Below are 26,689 nucleotides of genomic sequence, written 5' to 3'. Positions count from 1 at the left end.
CAGCCCTTAGCAAAGAGCCCCGAACCCCATACTCCCGAAGCACCCCCCACAGAATACCACGGGGGACACGGTCGAATGCCTTCTCCAGATCCACAAAGCACATGTGGACTGGTTGGGCAAACTCCCATGAACCCTCGAGCACCCTATGAAGGGTATAGAGCTGGTCCAGTGTTCCGCGACCAGGACGAAAACCGCATTGTTCCTCCTGGATCCGAGGTTCGACTATTGGTCGAATTCTCCTCTCCAGTACCCTGGAGTAAACTTTCCCTGGGAGGCTGAGAAGTGTGATTCCCCTATAATTGGAGCACACTCTCCGGTCCCCTTTCTTAAAAAGAGGGACCACCACCCCAGTCTGCCACTCCAGAGGCACTGTCCCCGACCGCCACGCGATGTTGCAGAGGCGTGTCAACCAAGGGGCATAATGCCCCCGACAACATAGCTCCTAGGATCATTCAAGCACACAAACCCCTCCACCACAATAAGGTGGCAGTTCTCGGAGGGGCACTGTGGGATTATAAATCATTATTTATACTGCTAGTAAAATAATTATATTACATGAAAAGGTGTGTTGTATTATTAATGTTATTATTATTACTACTACTCTTAGTACTACTACTAACAAGAATTTGCTCAACATAGTTTTTAACATAAAACAGGCTCTAATAGTCTAAGTCATATAGCTCTTTGCTAGAAAAAAGGCTTAAAATTAGATTAAAATGCTGTTTTATTTTTTCTCAGGACAGTGATGACATTTTAGCAGCAGGTGAGATAAAGGCAGTCAGTCAGTGTGAACAGAATAAAATGTATTAACATCCTCCTATAAATATTTGTACATAATCAGACAGGTCACTGTGTAAGTATACAATTACTTACAGTAACCCATATTCTGGTTTGCATTAAGTATAGGCACCCATTTACCTGACTCATCAGACCTAAAGGAACTGCACTGAGCAGATGTTCACAGTTTGGTGTTTCTCTCTGCGTCCCCAGTACAGCAGCAATGTGGGCGTAAATAATAAAATTAAAGGGCTGACTGAATGACTGACACCCAGCCACCCCCCGTACAGTAAAGTAGCTTTGCATGGTGAATTTTTTTTTTAAAGGCAATTTGAAAGAAAAAAAACAAAACTCAGATAGTCATAAATATTTGAAATCATGTCTTCATTTCCTTTAATTGTTCCTGCCTTTATATACAGGCATGTGAGAAAATTAGGACACCCCATTAAATAATCAGCTTTTTATTTAGAAATGGTACACATACCAATATCCAGGCATGTTTTTATGTATTTTTCAAAAAGAAAGTGATTTGATTGCAATTTAACAACAAAAATGAACATTGTTTGACAAATCCAAAAAAAGAAAAAAAATAAAGTATGTATTTCAATGGAGGAAAAAGTTAGGACACCCTACCCCCTAGTAGCTAGTGTTGCCCCCTTTGGCTGATATAACTTCAACGAGACGCATTTTGTAGCCTTTTACCAGTCTCTGACATCGATCAGGAGAAAGTTTGGCCCACTCCTCAATGCAGAATTCTTTTAGCTGTGAGATGTTTGAGGGGTGTCTTGCATGTACAGCCCGTTTCAAGTCACCCCACAGCATTTCGATGGGATTAAGATCAGGGCTTTGACTTGGCCATTCCAGGACTCTCCACTTCTTCTTTTTTAGCCAGTCCTTGGTGGATTTGCTGGTATGCTTTGGGTCATTGTCTTGTTGCAGTATCCAGTTACGCTTCAGCTTTAATTTTTTGACAGATGGTTTCACATTTTCTTCAAGCACCCTCTGATACACAGTAGAATTCATGGTGGATTCTATGATGGTGAGTTGGCCAGGTCCTGCTGCAGCAAAGCATCCCCAAACCATGACACTGCCCCCTCCATGCTTTACAGTTGGTATGAGGTTCTTTTCTTGGAAGGCTGTATTTGGTTTACGCCAAACATGTCTTCTGTTCTGGTGTCCAAATAATTCAATTTTAGACTCATCTGTCCAAAGAACCTTATTCCAGAAGTCGTGGTCTTTGTCTATGTTCTCTCTGGCAAACTTCAGTCTGGCCTTGATGTTTTTTTTAGAGAGCAAAGGTTTCTTCCTTGCACACCTCCCATGCAAGTCACACTTGTGCAGTCTCTTTCTGATGGTAGAGTCGTGCACTTTCACATTGACAGTTGCCAGAACCTGCTGTAATTCCCTTGATGACACTTTAGGATTTTTCAGGACCTCTTTGACCATCTTGCGTTCTGCTCTTGGGGTAAACTTGCTCGGACGGCCAGATCTTGGCATGGTGGCAGTTGTTTTAAATGTCCTCCACTTGTAAATAATTTTGCGAATGGTGGAATGGCTAATGTTAAATGCTTTTGAAATCTTTTTGAATCCTTTACCAGAGTCGTAAGCGGCCACAATCTTCTTTCTGAGGGCATCAGGAAGCTCTTTAGACCTCACCATGGCGCTCACCTCAACATCCCAACTGTCAGGGCCACACCAAACTAAATTTGAGGTTTAAATAGGGCAAGGCTCCATTCAAATGCTGGGTAACGATGTACTAATCATGTGCACCTGACGTGATGCACCTGTTTGGGATTTTCAACATTTTAAGAGGGATAATATAGGGGGGTGTCCTAATTTATTCCTCACCAGAAATTGCATTATTTTTTAATTAAATTTTACAGAAAGTTTTAAAAAGGCTTTTCTTATTTTTTTATTGTTTAGTTATATTACTTGGATCCCTCATTTTAATTAAAATTTACATTAAATACCCATATGTCCAAATATATTTTAAAATACACAGGATTTCATGAGGTGTCCTAATTTTTTCACATGCCTGTATTAAATCAACCACGTTTCAAAAAAGTAAATTCAGTCATAAATAACAAAAAAAACCTAATTAATTTCACAGCATAAAACACGACCTGGATAATAACTACGAGTCATATCTAATGACCAAAACATAATAACCAGCATTTTACTCCTGAATACACAGACAGGGTTTTACACAGCGAGCATCTGCTAAACGTGCAATGTCAAAACATCTGCAGGAAGAAACAAATTCAACAAGATCGGTGAAGACACACAAAGATGTTTGTTAAAAGTTATATTGAACATAACTGAGTAATTAAATGCACATTTAGAGAATACAGAACCATGTAGTGAATGTAAACACGTTCATAAGGTCACATCAGATTTATACAGTTCCACTGCTAAAGGAGTAGCAAAAAAAAAAAAACAGTAAAAACAAGCAACACAACTTCTTTACAAGTTCTTTTTTTTTTTTTAACAAAATTACGTTCATCAGCACAAAATCCAAACTCTCACAAGTTCACAAGAGAAAATGCATGAAAGAAAGACTGGAATTCATAGACATGAAATATGTGATCATTTGGTCATTAAAACAAAAGTGAAACAGATTAAATAACTCTACACTCAGACTCAGAGCAATCAGTTATACTTTACATCACAATGTGATATTTAACCCACAATATATGATCATGACCAGTGCAGTTTTTGTGTACCTGAGATTAAATCTGTCATGTTTTTTAAACAAGTAATCTGAGAAGCTTGTGAGTGACTGCGAGTACACAAATGTCACATGCAAATCACACAGGAAGTGAGGTCATGATGAATCTGACTCACAAATGAGATGCTGAGCTTCGTTCACGGTTGAGAATGTGTCTAATTTGTTTACTGTTGATAAAAGGCAAGTATCAAAAACATAATTTCAGCATACAGGACTGAATCTCAAATCTCTCAACTTTTGATCTTCAGGCTCATGACACAATTAACAGCTGATTTATTATGCACCTCAAGTTTTAATTTTATATCTAAACTTCATCCATCAGACACAAAATGAGGCTAAACGTTTCAGTGTTTGTTTTTCAGTGTTGATCAGAGACATACATTTTGTTTACAGGCATGTTTGTTTTACAGAGGATTGTCACAAATTTTTCTGTAATGTTTTGTTAAGACTAGAGTTAAAATAAATGATGGTGATGGTGATGTCATCACGATACATGCGTGCCAGGTCATCTGGGAGCGCCAACATGGCTGCCAGTCTCTCCTGGTCCATCTCTCCATACTCGTTTGTCCCGAGAGCATGGCGAATGAGGTGCGTAGCTGCGTTCAGGTCGAGTGCGGGAGTGGCGCGTGCCCGGCGCTGCAACAGCAGCTGGTGCATCTGTCCCAGGCTGAGCTGGCGCTGGCTGGCCGAGACCGGAGCCTGCAGGTGGACGCCGGTCAAATGTTCCGCCACCAGCCGGACCGCCTCCTCACTGTCCATTTCGTCCCACAGACCGTCCGACGCTAGGATCAAGAAGCGATCCTGAGGGCGCAGACGGTGATAAGTGACCTCAGGTGTGGCCTCGAGGTACGGTGGCGTGAGATAATGAGGTGGTGTGTATTGATAAATATTCAGCGCCTCTGAGTCACAGCCTCCGTTTTCTAAAACGCTCTGCTGCAGCTCGCGGCTCCATTTAAACCGAACATCTCCGAACGCTCGCAGCGGCATCAACACGCCAAGCAGCCTGTCATCCACGATGACCGTCTGCTGCTCACTAGACGGGTGCTGAGAACATACTCGCTCCACTTCGGCTGAATTGGTTGTGTTATGATCTTGAGAAAGACACAGTGCGCTCCAGCTTCCGTCGCTTTCTTGAACTCCGAGTACGGCTCGACAATCTCCAGCGTTGGCTACATAAATGCCTTCAGGTCCTACGTGAGTGAGACAAGCCGTGCACCCTGAAAAAGCTGCCTGGACTGCCGTGTTCCGCATCAGATCGCTCGCCAACGGCACCTGAGCCTCCAATGAAAGATCTGCATCCAGGCGCTGGAAAGCATAACTGAGGGCATCGCTGGGCTTCATTCCATCTCCGTGCTCTTCACTTGCGAGCAGCTCCTGCCAGAAGACGCGCAAGTGCTGGACGTACAAAGCAGCGGACTCGCGGTAGTTGTGATCATTACGGTGTTTATACCACTGCAGAATTGGCGGCACCGGCCGTAAAGTCTCCACTGAAGCCTCCAGATCCTCCAGGCAGGACTCGGCCATCATCGCCACAGCAGCATAATAAGGCAGACGTTCACTGACCACCTGAGCACATGCGTGACCGCCGTGACCATCAAAAACTCCAAACAGCATCCCCCGCGTCTGCAGACAGGTGGCGCTGCTGCGTCTGTCCTCCAAAGGAGAATTAGCAGCAAGCTGATTGCTCTCGAACTTCAGCACGGGACTCAGACCTCCACGTCCGTCAAACTCAGGAACTCGCACAGACTGTTCATTAGCACGCAGCACAGCATCTACCTGCAGCCGGCTCAGCTGGAAGTCCAGCTCATGTCCAGCTGAAGAGAGTCCATGTTCTCTGCTCTGACCCGAGTCTCGGTCTGACCTCCTTCCCCGAGACGAGCAGGACCTTGCCTGGATCAGCTGCACACTGGAACGGCACACAGGCTGGGCGTGAAGACCAGTGGAGAAAACCACTCGACTCGATTGGCCAAGCTGGAACAGGAGTCGTGAGCACATGCTTGATGACATCATTGTCAATGTGGGTGGAGCCTAAAGCAGATACATCTGGAAAAAAAGTACAAAAAAAAAAAAAAGTCATAGCGTTGACACAAAGGTTAATCATGATATTACCTCAAGATTTATTTCCTAATTCAGTTTTATAAAACCATAAATATTGTGAAACATTGCATCATACTGCACTGTCAAAACCTTCCTCCTCTTCCCCTGAAGTGTAAAGCATCTGGAAACATCTGTGGAACCTGAAGAACTGAAGTGATTCTGAGAATGTGTCCCCATCATGCCCATATACAGTGACATGAAAAAGTTTGGGCACCCTTACTGAAAATGTCTGTTACTGTGAATAGTTAAGTGAGCAGAAGATGAACTGATCGCCAAAAGGCATAAAGGTAAAGACGACATTTCTTTTCAGCATTTTCTGCAAGATTTGCGTATTATTTTTGTTTTGTACAATTGGAGTGTGAAAAAAGAAAAGGAACACCATGCAAAAGTTTGGGCACCCCAATACATTTGAGTTCTCAGGTAACTTTTACCAAGGTTCCAGACCTTAATTAGCTTATTGAGTTGTGGCTTGTTCAAATTCTTCGTTAGGAAAGGGCAGATGATGCAGATTTCAAAGCTGTATAAATTCTCTGACTCCTCAAACTTGTCCCTAAAATCAACAGCCATGGGCTCCTCTAAGCAACTCCCTCGCATTCTGAATAATAAAATAATTGATGCTCACAAAGCAGGAGAAGGCTACAAGAACATAGCAAAGTGTTTTCAGGTAGCCGTTTCCTCAGATCGTAATGTTATTAAGAAATGACAGCTAACAGAAACAGTGGAGATCAAGGTGAGGTCTAGAAGATGAAGAAAACTTTCTGAAAGAACTGCTCGTTGGATTGCTAGAAAGGCAAATAAAACCCCCTGTTTGACTGCAAAAGACCTTCAGAAAGATTTAGCAGACCCTGGAGTGGTGGTGCACTGTTCTACTATGCAGCGACACCTGAACAAATATGACCTTCATGAGAAAGTCATCAGAAGAAAACCGTTCCTACGTCCGAGCCACAAAATTCAGCGTCTGAAGTTTGCAAATGAACATCTAAATAAGCCTGATGCATTTTGGAAACAAGTCCTGTGGACTGATGAAATCAAAATAGAACTTTTTGGCCACAATGTGCAAAGGTATGTTTGGAGAAAAAAGGGGGCCAAATTCCAGGAAAAGAACACCTCTCCAACTCTGAAGCATGGGTGTGGATCCATCATGCTTTGGGGTTGTGTTGCAGCACAGGGCACATTTCACTGGTCGAGGGAAGCATGGATTTGAATAAATACCAGCAAACTCTGGAAGCAAAACATCACAGCATCTGTAAAAAAAGTTGAAGTTAAAAAGAGGACGGGTCCTACAATAAGATGATGATCCAAAACACACCTCAAAATCTACAATGGAATACCTCAAGAGGCCCAAGCTGAAGGTTTTGCCTGGGCCCTCACAGTCCCCTGACCTAAACATCATTGAAAATCTGTGGATAGATCTCAAAAGAGCAGTGCATGCAAGACAACCCAGGAAACTTGTAGAACTGGAAGCCTTTTGCAAGGACGAATGTGTGAAAATCCCCCAGGTAAGAACTGAAAGATTATTAGCTGGTTATAAAAAGTCTTTATAAGCTGTGATACTTGCCAAAGGAGGTGTTACTAGCAGGGCCGTAACTACCATTGAGGACACCGAGGTCATGTCCTCTGCATTTTTTTCCCACGGTATTTTTTTTTTCACTCAGAAATGTGAAATTAATATATGATGAAAATCGTTCTGACTTTGATCGGTGGAAAATTCTAAATTCAGCTTGCATCCCCCTGTTCTCATTTGTTTGTCTAAAAATAAAGTCCACATAATCATTTTTAAACGAAGCTGAAATATCCGACATTGGAAACATTTCATATTCGGCAGCCTCGCGATAGTCAGCTAAGCACCGCGGGATACACAAGAGCTGAGAAGTGTTCTCATCAAGGTCCGACTCCGCAGCCAGTCAGTTTGTCAATTAGTTGTGGAATCTGAAAATTGACATAAGATGAAGAAGTCTACTACACTAAAACAAACCAAACTCAGCTCTGGAAAGTCAACAAGTGAGAGAAAAAGAAAGAGGGAAGAAGGGGAGTTAATTTTGCCAGTCACTGACAGTTATGTGCCGGAATGCTTATGATCATTAACAGTGCAATTTTAATTAGCATTTCAAGCAACAACAGTCGAAGCCACTTAGCTAGATAGGATTTTCGTTTTCCAGGCGGCACAAACTCTTTTATTCTCTCTCTCGATGTGATTTGGTGCGTTTCAGATCAGAAAAGGCTGGACAGTCGTGACCTGTTGTTTATGAAGTTATTGGGTGCTGACGAGACTTGAGCTATTTTGCTAACTTACCAGACTATAGGCTAACGTGAACACAAGACACTATTGTTTTGATCATTGGTTGTATTTTCGAACGGAAATGAAAACGGGTAGCAAACTTATTATGTTCACATTTTATTTACAACATGATGCACCACCTCTGACTGCTTTCTGTCAATCATGAAGAGCCCAGCCACGTTCACAGCTCCTCCTCCAATCACCAGCTGGAGATGAGCCTCCTCTCGGGAAGTCTTGTCCCGCCCCTCTTATTGACTCCCATCTCCAGTGAGGCTCAGTCTCCCAATGGAGCGGTTTAGTCGGTTTTGTCCAATAACCGTCTAGTATTTTGCTATTGAAAAAGGCAGATATTTTTTAAAAAGCAATTGAAGTCTATTCAGGCTCGGCTAGATTGCGTTGTCACTCTCACTCACACACACACACACACACACAATACTTTTGTGATCGTGCAGTTTTGAAATTGTTAAAATAAACATGTTCACCTACATGTTCATCTTGTTGGGCTTGTGATTTTGACTCGTTTCCAAAATGTATGAAAAGTCACCATATTAGGACTTTTTTTTTTTTTGGCAAATAATGGCCCTTTTCCACTACCCTTTTTCAGCTCACTTCAGCCCGACACGGCTCACGTTTCGACTACCAAAAACCAGCACGACTCAGCTCGTTTCAGCCCTGCTTAGCCCCTAAAACTCGCACCGTTTTGGGGTAGGGCTGAAGCGAGCCAAACCGTGCCGACTGAGGTTGGGGGCGTGAGCAGACACTCCCCTGTGCACTGATTGGTGAGGAGGAGTGTCCTCACATGCCCACACACGCCCCGCGAGCGCGCTGGGATCTGTAAACACCGCAAACCCGGAAGAAGAATAATTACGAATTACGAGAATTTCTGAAGCCTTATGCGCCTCGCCTCATCTATACGCTCTTGCCAGTATCTGTCCGCGTTGTCAAGCCACAGCACCAAGACCAGCAACACTAACGACTCCATGTCCTCCATGTTTATTGTTTACTATTCGGGTCGTGAGACTACCGCTTAAAAGATCACTGAATCAGTGACATACAGAGCATCGTGGACGAGTTCGCGGAGCGCAAGGCTCGTCGTATGCCCTTCAAATAATGCGCGCAGTAGGCTATTGATGTTTTATTATGAGCCATGTACAGTATGCTGCCGAATGTTTTTTTGTTTCTGAGTTACATGTTCGTTTGAAGGACTTAATGTACAAAATAACATAGTTGCACCCCGTAGTGTTGAAATTGGTAAACACAGTGCATTCAGTGAGGTTTGCACCGCCCTCCTTTTATTTCTGACTCTTCCTGTCACTGCTGCAACCTCTGAGCGCTCATTCGTATGCCCTTCAAATAATGTGCGCAGTATAGGCTATTGATGTTTTATTATGAGCCATGTACAGTATCCTAATGTTTTTTGTTTCTGAGTTACATGTTCGTTTGAAGGACTTGATGTACTAAATAACATAGTTGCACCCGGTAGTGTTGAAATTGGTAAACACCGCAGTTGCGGACATTTTGTAGCCTAAAATGATGTTATGATAAGCTTTAATAAAGGGCCCGGTCATTTGCCCCGCCCCCGGCCCGGCTCTGACTTGTTCCGCCACTGTCACTGATGTCACTGTTTGCGCTGCTTAACGACATCACATGACGTCCACCCACTTTCGCTAACTCCACCCAATGTGTCCACCCACTTCCAGCCAGCACGGTTCAGCGCGGTTGTAGTCGAAATGCAACTCCAACAGCCCCGCTCAGCTCGACTCAGCTCGACTCGGCACGGCACGGCACGGCTCAGCCGCGTTTGTAGTGGAAAAGCGGCATAAGATGTATCACAATGTTTGACCTCGGTATTTGAAAAATCCTGGTTACTAGGTACTAACCATCCAGGGTGCCCAAACTTTTGCTTCGGGCCCTTTTCCTTATTTGTCATTTTGAAAATGTCTCATCTCATCTCATCATCTGTAGCCGCTTTATCCTGTTCTACAGGGTCGCAGGCGAGCTGGATCCTATCCCAGCTGACTACGGGTGAAAGGCGGGGTTCACCCTGGACAAGTCGCCAGGTCATCACAGGGCTGACACATAGACACAGACAACCATTCACACTCACATTCACACCTACGCTCAATTTAGAGTCACCAGTTAACCTAACCTGCATGTCTTTGGACTGTGGGGGAAACCGGAGCACCCGGAGGAAACCCACACGGACACGGGGAGAACATGCAAACTCCACACAGAAAGGCCCTCGCCAGCCACGGGGCTCGAACCCGGACCTTCTTGCTGTGAGGCGACAGCGCTAACCACTACACCACCGTGCCGCCCATTTTGAAAATGTATAAGATGAAAATAAAAAATTGTTTTTGCTTAAAATATTAAGGGAATGAGTCATCTTTAACTTTATGCCTTTTGGAGATCATTTCATCTTCAACTTGTTTAACTGTTCACAGTAACAGCAATTTTGACCAGGGGTGCACAAACTTTTGCATTCCACTGTTATTACTTCCGTTCTGTTTACAGCCTACAATTATTTAAGGCCTTTCCTTTGAATATTTACGCAAATACACCATTAGAATAAGTTTTGTTCAGCTGTGATACACGTGTGCTCAGTCAGTGAGCTCGCTGCGGTGTGAACGGCAGTGTGATGCAGAGTCGCTCGGAGAAAGCAGTTCCACTAGTTTCGCTCACTAACCCTGATGCACGAGCTGCTCACTGCACGAGTCCAAGACTTGTTTATTTACTTTACGGATCTCCTGAACAGAATCCCGATGTGAACCATAATGAAATAATAATTTATGTTTAAATTAATAAAGTTAATAATGGGCTTCACTTCATTATCCCACCAAGCTAGCTAGCTCCAAGCTACATTTAATCCAAACATTCTGACTATTTAGTACATTTCCTCATATTTGTGTCGTTTAAATCATGTGAAAATAGTTTTAAAAACAAGAAAGATATAAAAATCATATTGCACTACCTGTCAAAACAAACGAACAGTTAACGACCCGGTTCCTGTGTAGCTTTCTGTGGGGTAGAGGGGGTGGCGGAACTTTTACTGCGCATGCGTAGATCAGCAACACTGTTAGAGAGGCATTCTGGGTAATGTAGTGTTGTACTATTTTTTTCCTCCGGTTTTTTTTAGCTTGCTAAATAATTAAGACACACGTAATGAGCCAAACAATATTTTAAGCGCATATATTTTCTGTCCGAGTGTTTTCGAAGGAAGTCATATTTATGTGTTTTCTTCACGATTTTTTTTTTTTACTTCTGAAGTGGCGCAAGTAACGCAGTGGCGGGAAAATCTGAGGTAAAGTTATTACCAACAAGCTAGCTAGTTAGCATTAATCCACTCACCGATTTACAGAGACCCTTGTATTATTGTATATTTATTTACAGTGAGTTAATGGTGTGTTTTTGTATTAGTAATTTTATTTCACTTTATTAGTAACTAATTTTAATCTTAGTTATATCTAATTGTGTTTTTATAGCTACACATAATATTAAAGGAAACATATAACAAGCAAAATTCTGTTCACATTAGTAGACTTAGCAAGCAGATTTCAGTTTGATTTAAATTCTTATTGTTGAAAGCAGTAACCTTAATCATTTTTTAAAAATTATTTCTGCAGTTACTTCCATACAGAAACATAAACCAGTAGTGTTCACAATGTTAAGCGGTAAGTTATTTTAATAAGAGATATACTCATGAATGAGTCGACTCTTTGAGCAGACTCAATTGTTTTGGGATTTTTTTTTTTCTTTTGGTTCATTTGAAGGTTGATTAAGATTTCACAAGCCAGTTTCAGTTGTATGGAATCAATTTTGTGCCAAAATGTTCATACAATACTTTTGAAATATCAAACAAAAACGACAAATCAAAATACAAAAAAAGAAAAAAAAGTCAATCTTTTTAGACTGGCAAACAAATTATTCATGTAATTGTGCAAAATATCAGTCTATTACTCTTCAGAAACCTTTTATTTTTGTTCCGCGTCTTTCTCAGTTTTGTTTGGCGTAATTTATTTTGGTTGCGATTCCAGCTTTCTCGTTTGCGCTCCCTGACTTTTTGCTTGCAGTTTTGGCACAAACTTCCCGTGTGGGTGGGCTGTCGCCACTGAAGTCCACTCGATCCTTGTTTACCGTCAATGGATCGGTCACTCGTCAAACAGTCCGCCAGAATCCGAGTAGGGAATGGCTGAGCGTAGCTGTCAGTCAAACACAAGTTAGCCAATGGGAATGCATTCCTGGACAGCCCACCCACACGGGAAGTTTGTGCCAAAACTGCAAGCAAAAAGTCAGGGACCGCAAACGAGAAAGCTGGAATCGCAACCAGAATAAATTACGGCAAACAAAACTGAGAAAGACGCGGAACAAAAATAAAAGGTTTCTGAAGGGTAATAGACTGATATTTTGCACGATTACACGAATAATTTGTTTGCCAGTCTAAAAAGATTGACTTTTTTTCTTTTTTTGTATTTTGATTTGTCGTTTTTGTTTGATATTTCAAACGTATTGTATGAACATTTTGGCACAAAATTGATTCCATAGTGGGTGTGCATAAAATTTGTCAAGATGGTGGCACCACCTGTCATATCTATGATTTTAGGGGCGTCTGAAATGTTTGGGTGACTCATCACATTAAACGCTACTCTTCGTAAACTGTTGGGATGTTTTCACTGAAACTCACCCAAAAGACTCTAAAGACATATTCCGACAAGAATCGTTCACCAGGTGGCGCCACTTACCATGGCTGAGGCTACACAGGGGTCACGTGCAATTTTACAAAAATGGCTACTCCCCCCTCAGGATTGATCAGATTTCAAACTCGCACACAACAAAAGTGGCCAGTATGAGCTACAGCCTCATTGAGGCTATTTTTAATACATAAATACTGTCATATACCGTATACCTTGGTGAAATGTCAGGATGGTATGAAGGGATGAAAAAATAGATTCCACCCAAGCCTAGTACACACTGTTCAGTTTAAAAGTGGCCCTAAAGGGACCAGTTTGGGAAATGCCATCTTCTAAACTGTCAACTCAGTTTTATTTTATTTATTTATTCTTTTGAAATCACATGACTGCAACATCATGAACAAGATCAGTGCAAAGCTTCTCTTTCATTACTTATGTTCTTTTCATTGTATATCACTTTTAGTTTCATGATCATATGTAATATTTTACAGCCATCAGGACTGACCTGCACTTATTACTTGAGTGTCTGAAGTACCAGATGAAATGTCCAGCATCGCAGAAGCAAGCTCTACTCACCATCGTCTCAATCTGCCAACAGAACGGTCATTTTTACAAACAGTCTGAAATTCGTACAGTCTGTCTGTGTGTCTCTCTCTCTCTCTCTCACTCACTCACTCACACACACACACGGTCAGTGTTGGCTCCCCTGTGTTCAGCAGGTCAGAATGTGGAGTTCTTCAGGGAGATTGGAGGTGTGATGTTCATTTATAACCTGTCCAGAGCCAGTGATTTCTGTGAGGTTAAAGAGACGGCTCTATTCACACTCAGCTCTCTGGCTGAAGTTGATGGTGTGTATTTTGCATTTTATTAAGATGGGAATATGACCTAAAAACACTGATTAACACATGTCTCATTTTTAGAGAGCTGTAAGCAGATCCTGTGCAGAGAGGAGATGTTCCGTGGCTTGGCAGACTGCATGGAACAGGAAGTGTCCCTCACACTGAAGAGAGTGGCTGTGTACATGCTTTCTGTATTAGTTTCTAACAACAGTAAGATTTGCTTATGATTGCATCATGCACAGTCACATGCAAGATCCTGGAAAATATAAAGGCATTCGTATTTAGTCTGGAAGTTTATTCTGCTCCTTCCTGCAGATCTCTTTTAGTGATGACCTTTAAGAATGACTGACTAAAATATCCAAACATAATTTGAACAAAAATGTTTGATAACAGACTTTTCATTCTCCACTGGTGTTTTAATCAGACAGAATAATGTAATGACTTATTAATGATCTCAAAATAAACTCTAAATATATTTTTCCTCATTTGTGATGATATCATGCCTGCTTCCATACATTACTTTGATTCATGAAAATGTACTTTTTTTTCCCTTTTTTTTTTTAGAACAGGGACAGAGCCTTGCTAAGACTTCTAGGTGTATTGATATCCTGCTCAACTTATTCAGGTGCATAAACTTTACACTGCTTTAAGTGAAAGTGTTTTGTAGAGCCACAGTTTGTAGTGATGATTAAAATGTAAATATAAACAAAATTTAGAAGAGACATAGGCTTAAAATGGAAGAAAAGTCTCTTGATGATGATGAAAATGATAAAGAGCATGAAAAATATTTGTTCCCAAATTCTTTGTATAGCTGAGATAAATAATAGTGAATTTAATGCTGAACAAATTACATGGAATTAAAATAATTTACAATTAAAATTAGAAAAAAATAATTACATGCAGTTCTCATGTCTGCGTGGGTTTCCTCCGGGTGCTCCGGTTTCCCCCACAGTCCAAAGACATGCAGGTTAGGTTAACTGGTGACTCTAAATTGAGTGTAGGTGTGAATGGTTGTGTGTCTCTGTGTGTCAGCCCTGTGATGACCTGGTGACTTGTCCAGGGTGAACCCCGCCTTTCACCCGTAGTCAGCTGGGATAGGATCCAGCTTGCCTGTGACCCTGTAGAACAGGATAAAGCGGCTACAGATAATGAGATGAGATGAGATAATTACATGCGTTATTTTAGCCCTACTGTTGTAAATGATTTTTTCTACTAGTTATACATACATGTTATGCATAATGAGGTGAAAATAGATTTTGAGAGCAGATATTCTGTAGCCAAGAGGTGAAGGCAATATAAAATCATCTGTGAATTAAGGCTGACAGATGATTGGATACACACATGCCTTCTAAACATACTCACACAGTGATCAGTGTGTGTTTTGTCTCACGCTGTGTTGTCAGGAGTACTTATCCCATGGCTGAAGAAACTAATGAGCTACTGCAGCTGTGGACATCAGTGTCCAGTGCTCTCTGTGGCTGTGTCAACAACCCCCAAAATGGTATGCACGCACACAAACACACGCACACAGAAAGATTTTCCATGAAAACTAGGGGTATCAGAGCCAGGGGTGGGACTTATCTCAACAGCAAATAGGACTTAAGACTCATTCTAATAAGAAGGATAGTCAAGAATTTGACTTCCTTCCTGCCACATTTGTTTAAAACTTTGACAATTTACTGTATGCTATTTTAAAGCTGCTGTTTAGTGCCCTCTTTTGGTTTACAAGGTGAACTGCAGTTGCCAGGGAGGACTAATTCATTAGCTAGTTCAGCAGGCAGGTGAAAGCTCCTCCAGCTAAAAACTTGGCCAATGAAATGTAAAAATGTATACTGAGCTTGTTATCTGGTTAAGTGTGTTAATACTGACTAATGGGTACATTGTGTTTGAAAGTTTCAGATATGAGCTGTGATACTCTCTGCTCACATCACATACAAGAAATATTATATTAAACTGGTTAAGGTGTTAATGTTTCCATGTAGCTCTGTGTTTCCTATTTGAAATAGATAGATCACATGTGTAGTTCAGCATGTGGTATGATTCAGAACAAGTGGTGTTCCGTGTGCTACAGCGACAACATCAGGGTGCGTAACACTACCGTGAAGCGTGTTATGCTCAAATATACAGTAGCTTATATACCAGTTGAGAATTTTTATTTTACAAAGTTCCGTAAAGAGCAGGGCTTTTTTCCTTCTCTGATTTTTGAACCTACCTGTATACTGAATTAAAGTCTAATAGTTGAAATATGGACATGGAACCTGCATCATCAAAACCTTTTTGTACAGGGTAAATTTTTTTCTATTTTCTGTGCATCCATTTATCTTGCAGAGGAGAACCAGCATGCGTGCATGTGTGTGTTGCCTCTTGTCAAATTTTGGCTGCAGCAGGTATCTGTATTCAGGGCAGAGCTGGCTCAACCTGTCTGCTCTTTCATCGGCATGACTGTGGCAAATAACTGTGAGTGAAGAGAATGAGCAGGAGAGCATGACTTAATGCTGTATACATGCCCTCTGTAGTGGTAACTCGTGTGTGTGTGTGTGTGTGTGTGTGTGTGTTAATCCTCCAGCATGTGTTCAGGAGTATTTTGCATCAGTTGGAGGACTGCTCACACTCTCAGAAACTTTGTCCCATGCAGTTATTCAGTGCAGAGAGAATCCTGCAGCCTGTAAGCTCGCTACCATGATTACTAGAACACTGTCTGCCTGCATCACTGACAATGGTAACACACACACACACACACCTTTTTTTTTTAACCAAAAATCTCTCCACTGTATTTGCGATATATATGTATTTGGACCCATTTACTCCAAGCTCACTTAGAAAGGAAGATTAAGGGCAGCTGTTGAACTCCAGAAATAAACACTGATGTGAAACACAAGTATTTTTGTAAATATTAACCCCAAGTGCTCCCAAGTGGTGCAATAGAACTATATTCTGGAGCCAAAGCTTGAATCCCGACAGTGTCACACCCATCCATAACAGAGAGCCAAGGGAACAAAACTGGACATTCTCACTGGGTGGGAGGAGCATACTCTCTCTCCCTTGTCAATCACAGCGACACTACTCAGTCATGGGTGTCTGTGAGCTCATGTGTTTTCCTCAGAGTATGTTACGCTGCCCTGTCACACCACACTGTTAACGAAGTTGTAAATGAATGAATCCTTTCAAATCTGGGAATTTTTCAGAGGGAGTAATTCATAGTTATATCAAAATTGCCACCAAAGCTGGAACTACATTTTACTGTAGTTATGAAGTCTGATGGATCTTGCTACCTAATTAAGAACAATATATTAACATATTACTCCTGGTAATGGTGTATTAAATCTCCACACTCTCGTCATGTGATAATCAGATTCAGCTCATGTTCCCTTTATGAAAATTTCCTTCAGTGATCATTCAGTTTAATCACCTTCTGGAGTGTTGGATGCATGTGCAGCACATGACTGAGTACAGTCAGTAACTTGTCTTGTTTGAAGTTATTTTACATTTTACTGACATCGGTGTGCTAGTGTTGGCTAGATGTTAGGTTCTGTCATGTCTGTCTCATCCTCACACCTTTATGTTCCAGTGTAACTACTAACGCTCTCTCTCTCTCTCTCTCTCTCTCTCTCTCTAGATAGAGATTATGTTAAAGTCCTAGAGGATAACTTGAAGTGTGTGGTGTGTTTGGCTGTCTTTCTCAGAGGCTTTAGCACCGGTTCTGTCTGAACTGACATTGGTTCCAGACCTCCTGCTGTTGCTGTCCAGCCCAAACCTCAGTTCACGAGACCAGCTTGCTGTGGTTTTGACACTGGGGCACTGTACCGATGCATGTGGTGAGAGTCTGCCTAATCTCTCTTGTCTTCTTTTTTTAAAGATACTAAACAATCTAAGTGTTAATGTTTTTGTCTTGTCTCTGTGTAGTGGAGCATCAGTCTCAGTTGTTGCAGGGTGGAGGACTGCCTCTGATGATCTCTCTCTTGACTGATGCGAATGATGAGGAAGTCAGAAAGGCAGCTACCTTTGTACTGCAAACATGTAAAAAACTCAGTGAGTTGTTTACCTGTTTAAAAGAGATATCCACCTCCATCATTATTCTCCAAATCATTATTTCTCCTGTGCTCCCTGCTCGTTCTTTCTCCAGCTGGATCTATAGCAGGTCAGAGTGTAGAGTCTGATCTACAGAGACACCGTCAGTCAGCCTGGGAAATCTGGCAAAGAATTGAGCAGCTAGAAAGACGACAGCTGGTGCGTGTGTGTGTGTGTGTTATCATGCGATATTGACAATGATATTATGGAGAAAGTAATTTTGTGGCCATGTGTGAGATTCTCAGGATGATTTGGGAAAGGGTGTAGAAAATTCTTCAGGTCAGCCCACGGAATACAGAGAGGAACTGTGGGAAGACTTGGCGATGCTAAAGGCCAGAGGTCAAAACCGAGTGTATGAGGAGGAGTTGGAGAGAGAGGACATTCCACAGAACTTCACACCACCTACACAACCTCCACCTCAGCCGGTCACAGTGCAGGGAATGAGAAACCAACAGCCAATGGTGCATATCTGTCACATTTAAGACTGAACCTACTGTGTTAACTTTTAAATAGCAGTGAAACCAGATTGACCAAGGGTCTGTACAAAGTCTTAATTTGTCAAAAAATTCAGCCCTAATAGCTTTTTTGGCTTTAATTTCTAACAGACGTTGTCTGAGATTTAGATTGAATTCAAGTGATGTCATTTCGAAAACATTTTTATGATACACAATCTGTCACGATATATAAGTTTGCTAATAGACTGCCAGCAAAACAGTAGTGACAGTACAGAAATCTGAATTTTTTTATTAATTGTCTACATAAATATTATTTAATACTGAAAAGGAAGAGAAAAAAATCTGTAATTAAATTTTTTTAATTTGAATGTGAAAATTTTAACATCAGCTACAAGAGATTATTTTTCCATCTCATTATCTGTAGCCGCTTTATCCTGTTCTACAGGGTCGCAGGCGAGCTGGATCCTATCCCAGCTGACTACGGGCGAAAGGCGGGGTTCACCCTGGACAAGTCGCCAGGTCATCACAGGGCTGACACATAGACACAGACAACCATTCACACTCACATTCACACCTACGCTCAATTTAGAGTCACCAGTTAACCTAACCTGCATGTCTTTGGACTGTGGGGGAAACCGGAGCACCCGGAGGAAACCCACGCGGACACGGGGAGAACATGCAAACTCCGCACAGAAAGGCCCTCACCGACCACGGGGCTCGAACCCGGACCTTCTTGCTGTGAGGCGACAGCGCTAACCACTACACCACCGTGCCGCCCTGAGATTATTTTTATTATATTAAAAAAGCTGTAAAACATTATTGTGATACAACATGTAAAAAATGTATTGTGACACAATTGATCACAATATCAGTATTTTGTCATCATGTTCCCTCGCAACATATGAAACACATACTGTATAACACACAAACAGCCAATGTTTGTTACATGTGAATTATTTTTAAGTATTTTGTAATGTTTGGTACATTAATACTACATATTCGGTGTTAAACTGGATTTAAAATAGCATTTTAAAATGTTTGCGTGTGTGTTTGCAACAGCACGTTCGGAGAAAGATTGTTAAAGACTTTCCTTTCCAAAATGGAAAAGAAGCACAACAGCGACTAGCAGAGAATGTGATAGGAAGTAGTGTAGCAGAAGAGAGTGAGCAGCAGATGAGAAGAGAGAGTGGGATGAAAAACAGAGGGATGAATGAAACAGAGAGAGGTGACACAAATATAAGTATCCTCAACAGAGACAGAAGCACAGATGACCTGGGAAATGAAAACCCTGGCAGTGCCACACACAACAAACTACTAGCAAATGACCAACATGCACACAGGTAGGACCATGTTAAAGTTAAACAACTAAAATTTAGCTTTTTCAAAAACATCAGCTTCTTCAGGAGTGACCACTTTTTCAGTAAAAATGGTCAAATTACTGATAGTAATTTGTTCTTCTGATTAGAATATTCAGGCTGGTCTAAGAATCTGATTTAAGAAACCTCTTTAATCCTGGTCATTTCCCTCCCAGTACATTACATCACAACCAAAACCACATCCCAATATATTACAGCATAACTAAAACCCTGCCCACTATATTGCATCATAACCAAAACCTCTCCTAATACATTACACTACCGTTCAAAAGTTTGGGGTCACTTTGAAATGTCCTTATTTTTGAAAGAAAAGCACTGTTCTTTTCAATGAAGATCACTTTAAACTAATCAGAAATCCACTCTATACATTGCTAATGTGGTAAATGACTATTCTAGCTGCAAATGTCTGGTTTTTGGTGCAATATCTCCATAGGTGTATAGAGGCCCATTTCCAGCAACTCTCACTCCAGTGTTCTAATGGTACAATGTGTTTGCTCATTGCCTCAGAAGGCTAATGGATGATTAGAAAACCCTTGTACAATCATGTTAGCACAGCTGAAAACAGTTTAGCTCTTTAGAGAAGCTATAAAACTTCCTCTGAGCAGATTGAGTTTCTGGAGCATCACATTTGTGGGGTCGATTAAATGCTCAGAATGGCCAAATATTTTCTATTCATTTTACAACTTATGGTGGTAAATAAAAGTGTGACTTTTCATGGAAAACACAAAATTGTCTGGGTGACCCCAAACTTTTGAACGGTAGTGTTACATATATGGGACTCCTCCCAGTATATTACATCACATACGCCATGATCCTGACCTTCCTCTGAGTTAAAGGAAATTAAATGCAGTACAGAATCATTATTTCTGAATGCAACAAACATCTTTTCTATAAAAACAACACAAAATGAGGATGTGTTCTGTGTGATACAGCAATCAGAGCCGTGCCAGGAATGTTTATAATCTCATGCATAAATGGAGTCCATAATGTTTTAATTACAAATTTATTGAATCATTTTTAAGCCAGCCTTTTACTAATCACAATTATATAACTTTGAAGAGTCACTGTGTGATTGTTTCTGCTTTTCTGACTCTCTCTCAGTCAATGCACTGATATGTTTTTGTTCTGTTTTTGTTGGGTTTCAGCCCAGATATTTTCAAACATCCTGCTCCCATGAAGAGATGCCAGCAGACTCTGTTTTGCTCTGAGGGTACACTCCAGTCTGTATAAATAATTTCCAGACTCAAGTCAACTCTCACAATCTGAGAAATCATCAGCTTCTGATCTTAAAACAGATCTATATAAAAGTGTTAGTTGAATTGTAGAGTTTCTCTGAGGTGGTAGACTGATGTTCACTTTTGTTCGCTCTGCTCAGATGAGCTGTCTGTGTGCTCTGAGCTCTTGGATAGTGAGATTGAGAGGATTCTCATCACTCCAGCTGCCCCTAAGCCCAGCAAGCTACGCTGTGCAGGTGTGTAGTCCGACTGTCAGCTTTAACCCAATCAGAAAAATGCCTGGAAAATGAGTAAATAGTTTTTAAAAAATCCCTGATGTATTCGTGAGGTCCTGGGAAAATTTACATTCTGTCTAGCAAGAGAGTTAGAGTGATAGTTTTGTGGGCTGAGGAGAACGTATGCTACAGTATGCCCCTATACTTTAGCCTCACAGTTTAAGTGTTTATTTAAAAGCACAGAGTTTATAATTTGGATAGTTATTGGGTCACATAGCCACTAAAATATAGCAAAGATACATAAAGCCTACATTCATGTTAGCAGTTCACACTGAAGTGGCACAACTGATAGCCTGCCTTAAGCTGGCTTTACACTGTATGATTTCTGGCCCGATTCCTCTGTTGCAGACACAATCACACATCACAGAGCATAAAATTAGCTCGGGAGTTCAGATCAGTGGTCTTATGGCAGTGTCAGAAAATGTTGATTGAATTCTCAGAGTGTGAGTGAACTCACAGGACCGCTACAGATGCAGTAGTAATGATGGTGAAACGGGAACAAAACTTACAGGATTTAAAAGAAGAGTGGGTCGTTGAATTGCAGTATCAGAGAGAATGATTCTGTAACACCCTATCACAGTTCTATCTTGACAGGAGAAAAAGGGATGTGACATTGAAAGAAACAGAGAATGAATTACAGCTTCCAGATACACTATATGGCCAAAAGTATGTGCACCCCTGACCATCACACCCATATGTCCTTGTTGAACTTCCCATTCCAGATTTATTCCCCATTGCTGTGATAATAAGCTTCATTCTTCTGGGAAGGTGTTCCACGAGATTTTGGGGTATGTGTTAGATTAGATTTGTATTAATTCAGCTACAGGAGCATTAGTGAGATCAGACACTGTTGTTGGGTGAGGGGGCCTGGGGTGCAACCGGTGTTCCAGTTCAGTCAGGACTCTGTGCAGAACATTCAAGTTCTCCCACTCCAGCCATGTCTTTATGGAGCTTGCTTTGTGCTCAGGGGCTTTGTCATGCTGGAACAGATTTGTAGTTCCAGTGAAGGGAAATTGTAACATTACAGCATACAGAGACATCCTATACAGCTGTGTGCTTTAAACTCTGTGGATACAGTTTGTGGAAGAAGCTCATATTGGTCATAATCCTGTCACCCAGCAGACTCAAACCAGCTACAGTTATTATTTATTTCTATTTTTATTTTAGTGGGGGAATCAGATTGAAGTAAAAACCTGTTTGCAAAGCTGAAAATCTGATTAGATGTAGCATTGTGGTTGGCTTGTTCTCACGCTTTTTCCATAAATGTGTCCTCAAAATCTGAATTTTGGTTAGATTCTACTTGGTTTCTTTCTGAGAATGGGATTTGAAATAATTTGACCTCAACCATTCTCTTAATGAGCCATTACTCTTTAACAGCATGCAAGCCTGTACACTTCTGTAATTTTGGGGGGTAATCAACTTTTGTGTATCTTTGTATTTCAGTCAGTAAGAAGACATGAGAGATTGCAATGTTCTTAGAAACGACTTCCTCTAAAGAGCAGGAAGACTGCAATTAATGTCTTTTAATATAGAGTAACATTAAACACTCAGCTTTAAAAATAACTTCTTAAAATTGTTCGTTCTTGCTCTCGTGTTGGCTCTTGATGCTCCATGACCTCGGTCCTGGGTTCGAGCCCAGCAGCTGGTGAGGGCCTTTCTGTGCGGAGTTTGCATGTTCTCCCCGTGTCCGCGTGGGTTTCCTCCGGGTGCTCCGGTTTCCCCCACAGTCCAAAGACATGCAGGTTAGGTTAACTGGTGACTCTAAATTGACCGTAGGTGTGAATGGTTGTCTGTGTCTATGTGTGTCAGTCCTGCGATGACCTGGCGACGTGTCCAGGGTGAACCCCGCCTCTACCCATAGTCAGCTGGGATAGGCTCCAGCCCGCCAGCGACCCTGTGCAGGATAAGCGGCTACAGATAATGGATGGATGGATAAATGTCAAATATGCAACACTGTAAATATTTAAATAGTGCTTCTTTTTGAATTTCTGACATTCTCATTGTTCATTTCAAGCCTGTCTTTTTTCTTGTCAGGGTGTGTGAACGGGGTGGATGAGGTGAACAGCAAGACAGTGGGTGTGGTTCTGCGCAGCTGTAAGAGTCTGTGTGAGTTCCATGTGGCGCTGCAGAGAGCTGAGGATCGTCTGAAGAGAAGCCTGCGTATCAATGGGGTCACACACACACATGTTCACGATCACATACGTGACTGTGGGGTCAGAGACGTGTGTTCTTCAGAAATGGTCTCTAAACACACAATGAAAGAACGTGATGGTCACGCAAACCAACCAAATTGCAGAGATGCTATGAGGAGTAAGAGTCGAGTTTAGGGGGAAAAACAGTTTTTTGCATTTTGCCAGTTAATATGCCAATTTCTTACTTGAGCTGACTGTGTGCTCCTTTCCTGCCCACAACTTTTTCTTCTTTCTTTCAATATCCTGCTCTGTAGTGATCAGTCTCACTCCACTGAAGAGATCGGGTGAAGCACAGGGAAAGTTAAGTTTGTTTTTTCTTTTTGTGGAGATGTTTTTTTACTAATATTTTGATGATTTATATAGCTATAATGTTGACAGTGAGTTGGCTGAGTGAAGAGTGGATCTGGAAACAATATAATTCACAAACTGGCCTGAATCCTGTGTATTATATATTCATTAGAGCAGGGGTTCCCAGACCATTTGGGCAGATGATAAATCTCATCTCATCTCATTATCTCTAGCCGCTTTATCCTTCTACAGGGTCGCAGGCAAGCTGGAGCCTATCCCAGCTGACTACGGGCGAAAGGCGGGGTTCACCCTGGACAAGTCGCCAGGTCATCACAGGGCTGACACATAGACACAGACAACCATTCACACTCACATTCACACCTACGCTCAATTTAGAGTCACCAGTTAACCTAACCTGCATGTCTTTGGACTGTGGGGGAAACCGGAGCACCCGGAGGAAACCCACGCGGACACGGGGAGAACATGCAAACTCCACACAGAAAGGCCCTCGCCGGCCATGGGGCTCGAACCCAGGACCTTCTTGCTGTGAGGCGACAGCGCTAACCACTACACCACTGTGCCGCCCAGATGATAAATGGATATTATTACTTTTCTGCAACCCCAAGCCTTGACCACCCTACATTTTTTTTTTTTATTCCAGATGTATAATATAGGTCTACTTTAACATTTGAGCATTTTATTATGTTAGTAATATACGTATGTATAATGTAAATGACTAAAAACCAAAGGAATATTACTCACACTGATTTACCAGCCTAGAGGGAAGTGTTGTGTTGTGTTGTGTTGTGTTGTGTTGTGTTGTGTTGTGTTGTGAGCCAAGCAGAGGAGTCTGGTTTATACTTGGCGCATGAGTTTGTGTGTGTGTGTGTGTGTGTGTGTGTGTGTGTAGGAGCAGTGGTAACACAAGTGGCACTGTTTACATTTGCTGCATATCTTATGTACATCCAGAAGATTTACAAGTGACATCCACTAGATACACGTCAGAGCTGGAATATCCATGTCCATCGGGTTTCCTAGTCAAACTGTAAAACGTTTAGAGGTTTCATGCAGCGTCATTAAACACACTGATGAGCCTTTCTCTCTTAAAACTTAATGCTGTTGTGATTGTTGTCATGAGCTGCGTCTCAAATCGCAAACTCTGACCTTACATTCAAAAGTATACATGAAACAGAGCTTTTGGTAGGTTTGAGGGTAACATGAAAAGTTTTTAAAACTAAAACATGAACTGTGTTAGGAAACCCGGTTTGCATGAGTACTCAGTAAAGTTCTAGAATCATACACAAGTGTGTAATTTAGAAACAATGCTAGTTTGTTTAGTGGAGGTAGCAGGACAGGGAAACTTGTCCATTGTTATTGTTGAACTACACTACTGCAGCATGTCATTAGAGCAAAAAGAGTAAAATAACATGTATGCTACTAATTTATCCCACAAAATGCACCTTCAATATTTCTAATGCTAATTTGTAAAATAAATGAATGAAACAAAAGAGGACATTGTGAGTTTCTAGTTACACTTAGTTTGGGAACTGCTGTAACAACTGAGGCTTGGGCAAGGGGCCTTCTTTTTTCTTGTTGTTTTTGCCTGAATTCACTTTCTCTTGTCCTATTGTGAAAGTTCGTTCTTAAATTTTATAGCGCAGTATACATATAGTGGCGGCACGCTGGTGTAGTGGTTAGCGCTGTCGCCTCACAGCAAGAAGGTCCGGGTTCGAGCCCCGTGGCTGGCGAGGGCCTTTCTGTGCAGAGTTTGCATGTTTTCCCCGTGTCCGCGTGGGTTTCCTCCGGGTGCTCCGGTTTCCCCCACAGTCCAAAGACATGCAGGTTAGGTTAACTGGTGACTCTAAATTGAGCGTAGGTGTGAATGTGAGTGTGAATGGTTGTCTGTGTCTATGTGTCAGCCCTGTGATGACCTGGCGACTTGTCCAGGGTGAACCCCGCCTTTCGCCCGTAGTCAGCTGGGATAGGATCCAGCTCGCCTGCGACCCTGTAGAAGGATAAAGCGGCTACAGATAATGAGATGAGATGAGTATACATATAGTATATTTTGCATGGTATTGCGCAGGTCTGGAAAAAAAGTGTAGAATTTGAAAACAGTAATCCCAAACCTGGAAAAGTATGGAGAGTCATAAAATGATGACTTGGGGAAATGTACCGATATGTTGTGATCAAAGTAAGACCCAAGGCGTGATGTGCTGAGCTGTTTGCCCTTACCTGGTATAATGGGGACACATTCTGTGCAAAAACCTTGCATGTTATGTATAAACTGGGTGTAGATGCCTGAAAATGCAGTTTTTGTATGCTCCCTTAAATTATAAATGATAATTCTGTTTTATTTTATTGCACCACCTTTATCTGTGTATTTCTTCCTTTTCCTTCTTCTCAGGCTCAGATGTGGAAAACAGACATGGGTCCAGTCTCCAAAAACCAGGATAGTGATGGAAAGCAGAGTGTAAGATGTATTTCATTAGTGTATATAACCGTATTAGTTTTCTAGAAGACGGGGGAGTCAATAAAATAATTCTAATAGAGGGTCCTGCTTGTTAAAAATCCCAGATTGTAGAAAAAGTGTATTTTAAGCCAGTAAATATTGTTTAATGCATTTTTAATATTAAATGTAATTTAAATACAGTTTTGTGTAAGAGTAATTCTGGTTCTAGTCTTCAGATAGGCACAGAGACAGGAAGGACTATTCGGAAGATGAGCTAAAGTACCTCAGTGAGGGCACGAGACGTTTTGGTCATTCTTGGAACACTATACTGTGGGCGTATCCCTTCCAGCAGGGACGCACAAACATAGACCTGGCCAAGAAATACAGGTCTGATATACACATACTGACCAACACATATCATCCTCCACAGAACAATGGGATCAAGGCATCGGCACATTTTTGTTCTTTAATAAGTGAATGGTTAAAAAAAAAAACTTTGAACCCTGACTGTAATTTTCCACTTGATAGATTCAGTGCTTAGCAGAAAGGATTAGAATTATGGAAAGTGGAAGAAGAAAACATGTAATTATCTTTCCTTTTTTTTTGCAGAAAGCTACAGCAGGGCTCAGTGCTGTCCCAAGACCTCATAGCACAGGAATCTGCTGAACAAAGAGTTCAAGAGTAAGAGACATGGTCTGTAGAGCCTGTACTGTTAATGTGTAAACAGCAGATCAGCCTTTAATTCAGAAAGCTGTGGTTGTTCCTTATGAAGTGTTTAGCATTAGGGCTAACTGAAATACATTTTTTTGGTACTGATGTTTGATTAACTTGTTTTCTAGCCATCATCCAGTATGCTGAGTGTAAAGCTCATTTATATTCATGAAATGAGACATTGTTTAACTAGACTGCTCATGATTCAAATAGACTCCTAAGGGGATTCCTTA

General features: G+C 41.5%; 2 protein-coding genes across 2 annotated transcripts; one reads left to right on the top strand and one right to left on the bottom strand.

Moving 5' to 3' along the window:
- Positions 1–3,067: 3,067 nt before the first annotated feature.
- pdp2 (putative pyruvate dehydrogenase phosphatase isoenzyme 2) lies at positions 3,068–10,913 on the bottom strand. The gene is made up of 2 exons (XM_060923130.1): positions 10,852–10,913; positions 3,068–5,548 (listed from the first exon to the last, which is right to left on the bottom strand). Exon 2 carries the CDS (start codon positions 5,513–5,515, stop codon positions 3,923–3,925), a length of 1,593 nt encoding a protein of 530 aa, XP_060779113.1. The 5' UTR covers positions 5,516–5,548; positions 10,852–10,913; the 3' UTR covers positions 3,068–3,922.
- Positions 10,519–26,430, top strand: terb1 (telomere repeat binding bouquet formation protein 1). Its single transcript, XM_060923094.1, is given in 22 exon segments — positions 10,519–10,594; positions 11,504–11,551; positions 13,060–13,170; positions 13,285–13,416; positions 13,489–13,617; positions 13,972–14,032; positions 14,811–14,908; positions 15,736–15,864; positions 15,974–16,126; positions 17,091–17,222; positions 17,311–17,436; positions 17,531–17,634; positions 17,721–17,936; positions 18,990–19,270; positions 20,452–20,516; positions 20,682–20,777; positions 22,851–23,126; positions 23,263–23,313; positions 25,701–25,746; positions 25,748–25,766; positions 25,975–26,132; positions 26,355–26,430. Coding segments are annotated over 22 exon segments (2,583 nt in total).
- The last annotated feature ends 259 nt before the right edge of the window (positions 26,431–26,689 follow it).

This window comes from Neoarius graeffei, chromosome 6 (assembly GCF_027579695.1).
Source record: "Neoarius graeffei isolate fNeoGra1 chromosome 6, fNeoGra1.pri, whole genome shotgun sequence".
NCBI classification, from domain to species: domain Eukaryota; kingdom Metazoa; phylum Chordata; class Actinopteri; order Siluriformes; family Ariidae; genus Neoarius; species Neoarius graeffei.
This window is presented reverse-complemented; position numbering and strand designations above follow the sequence as displayed.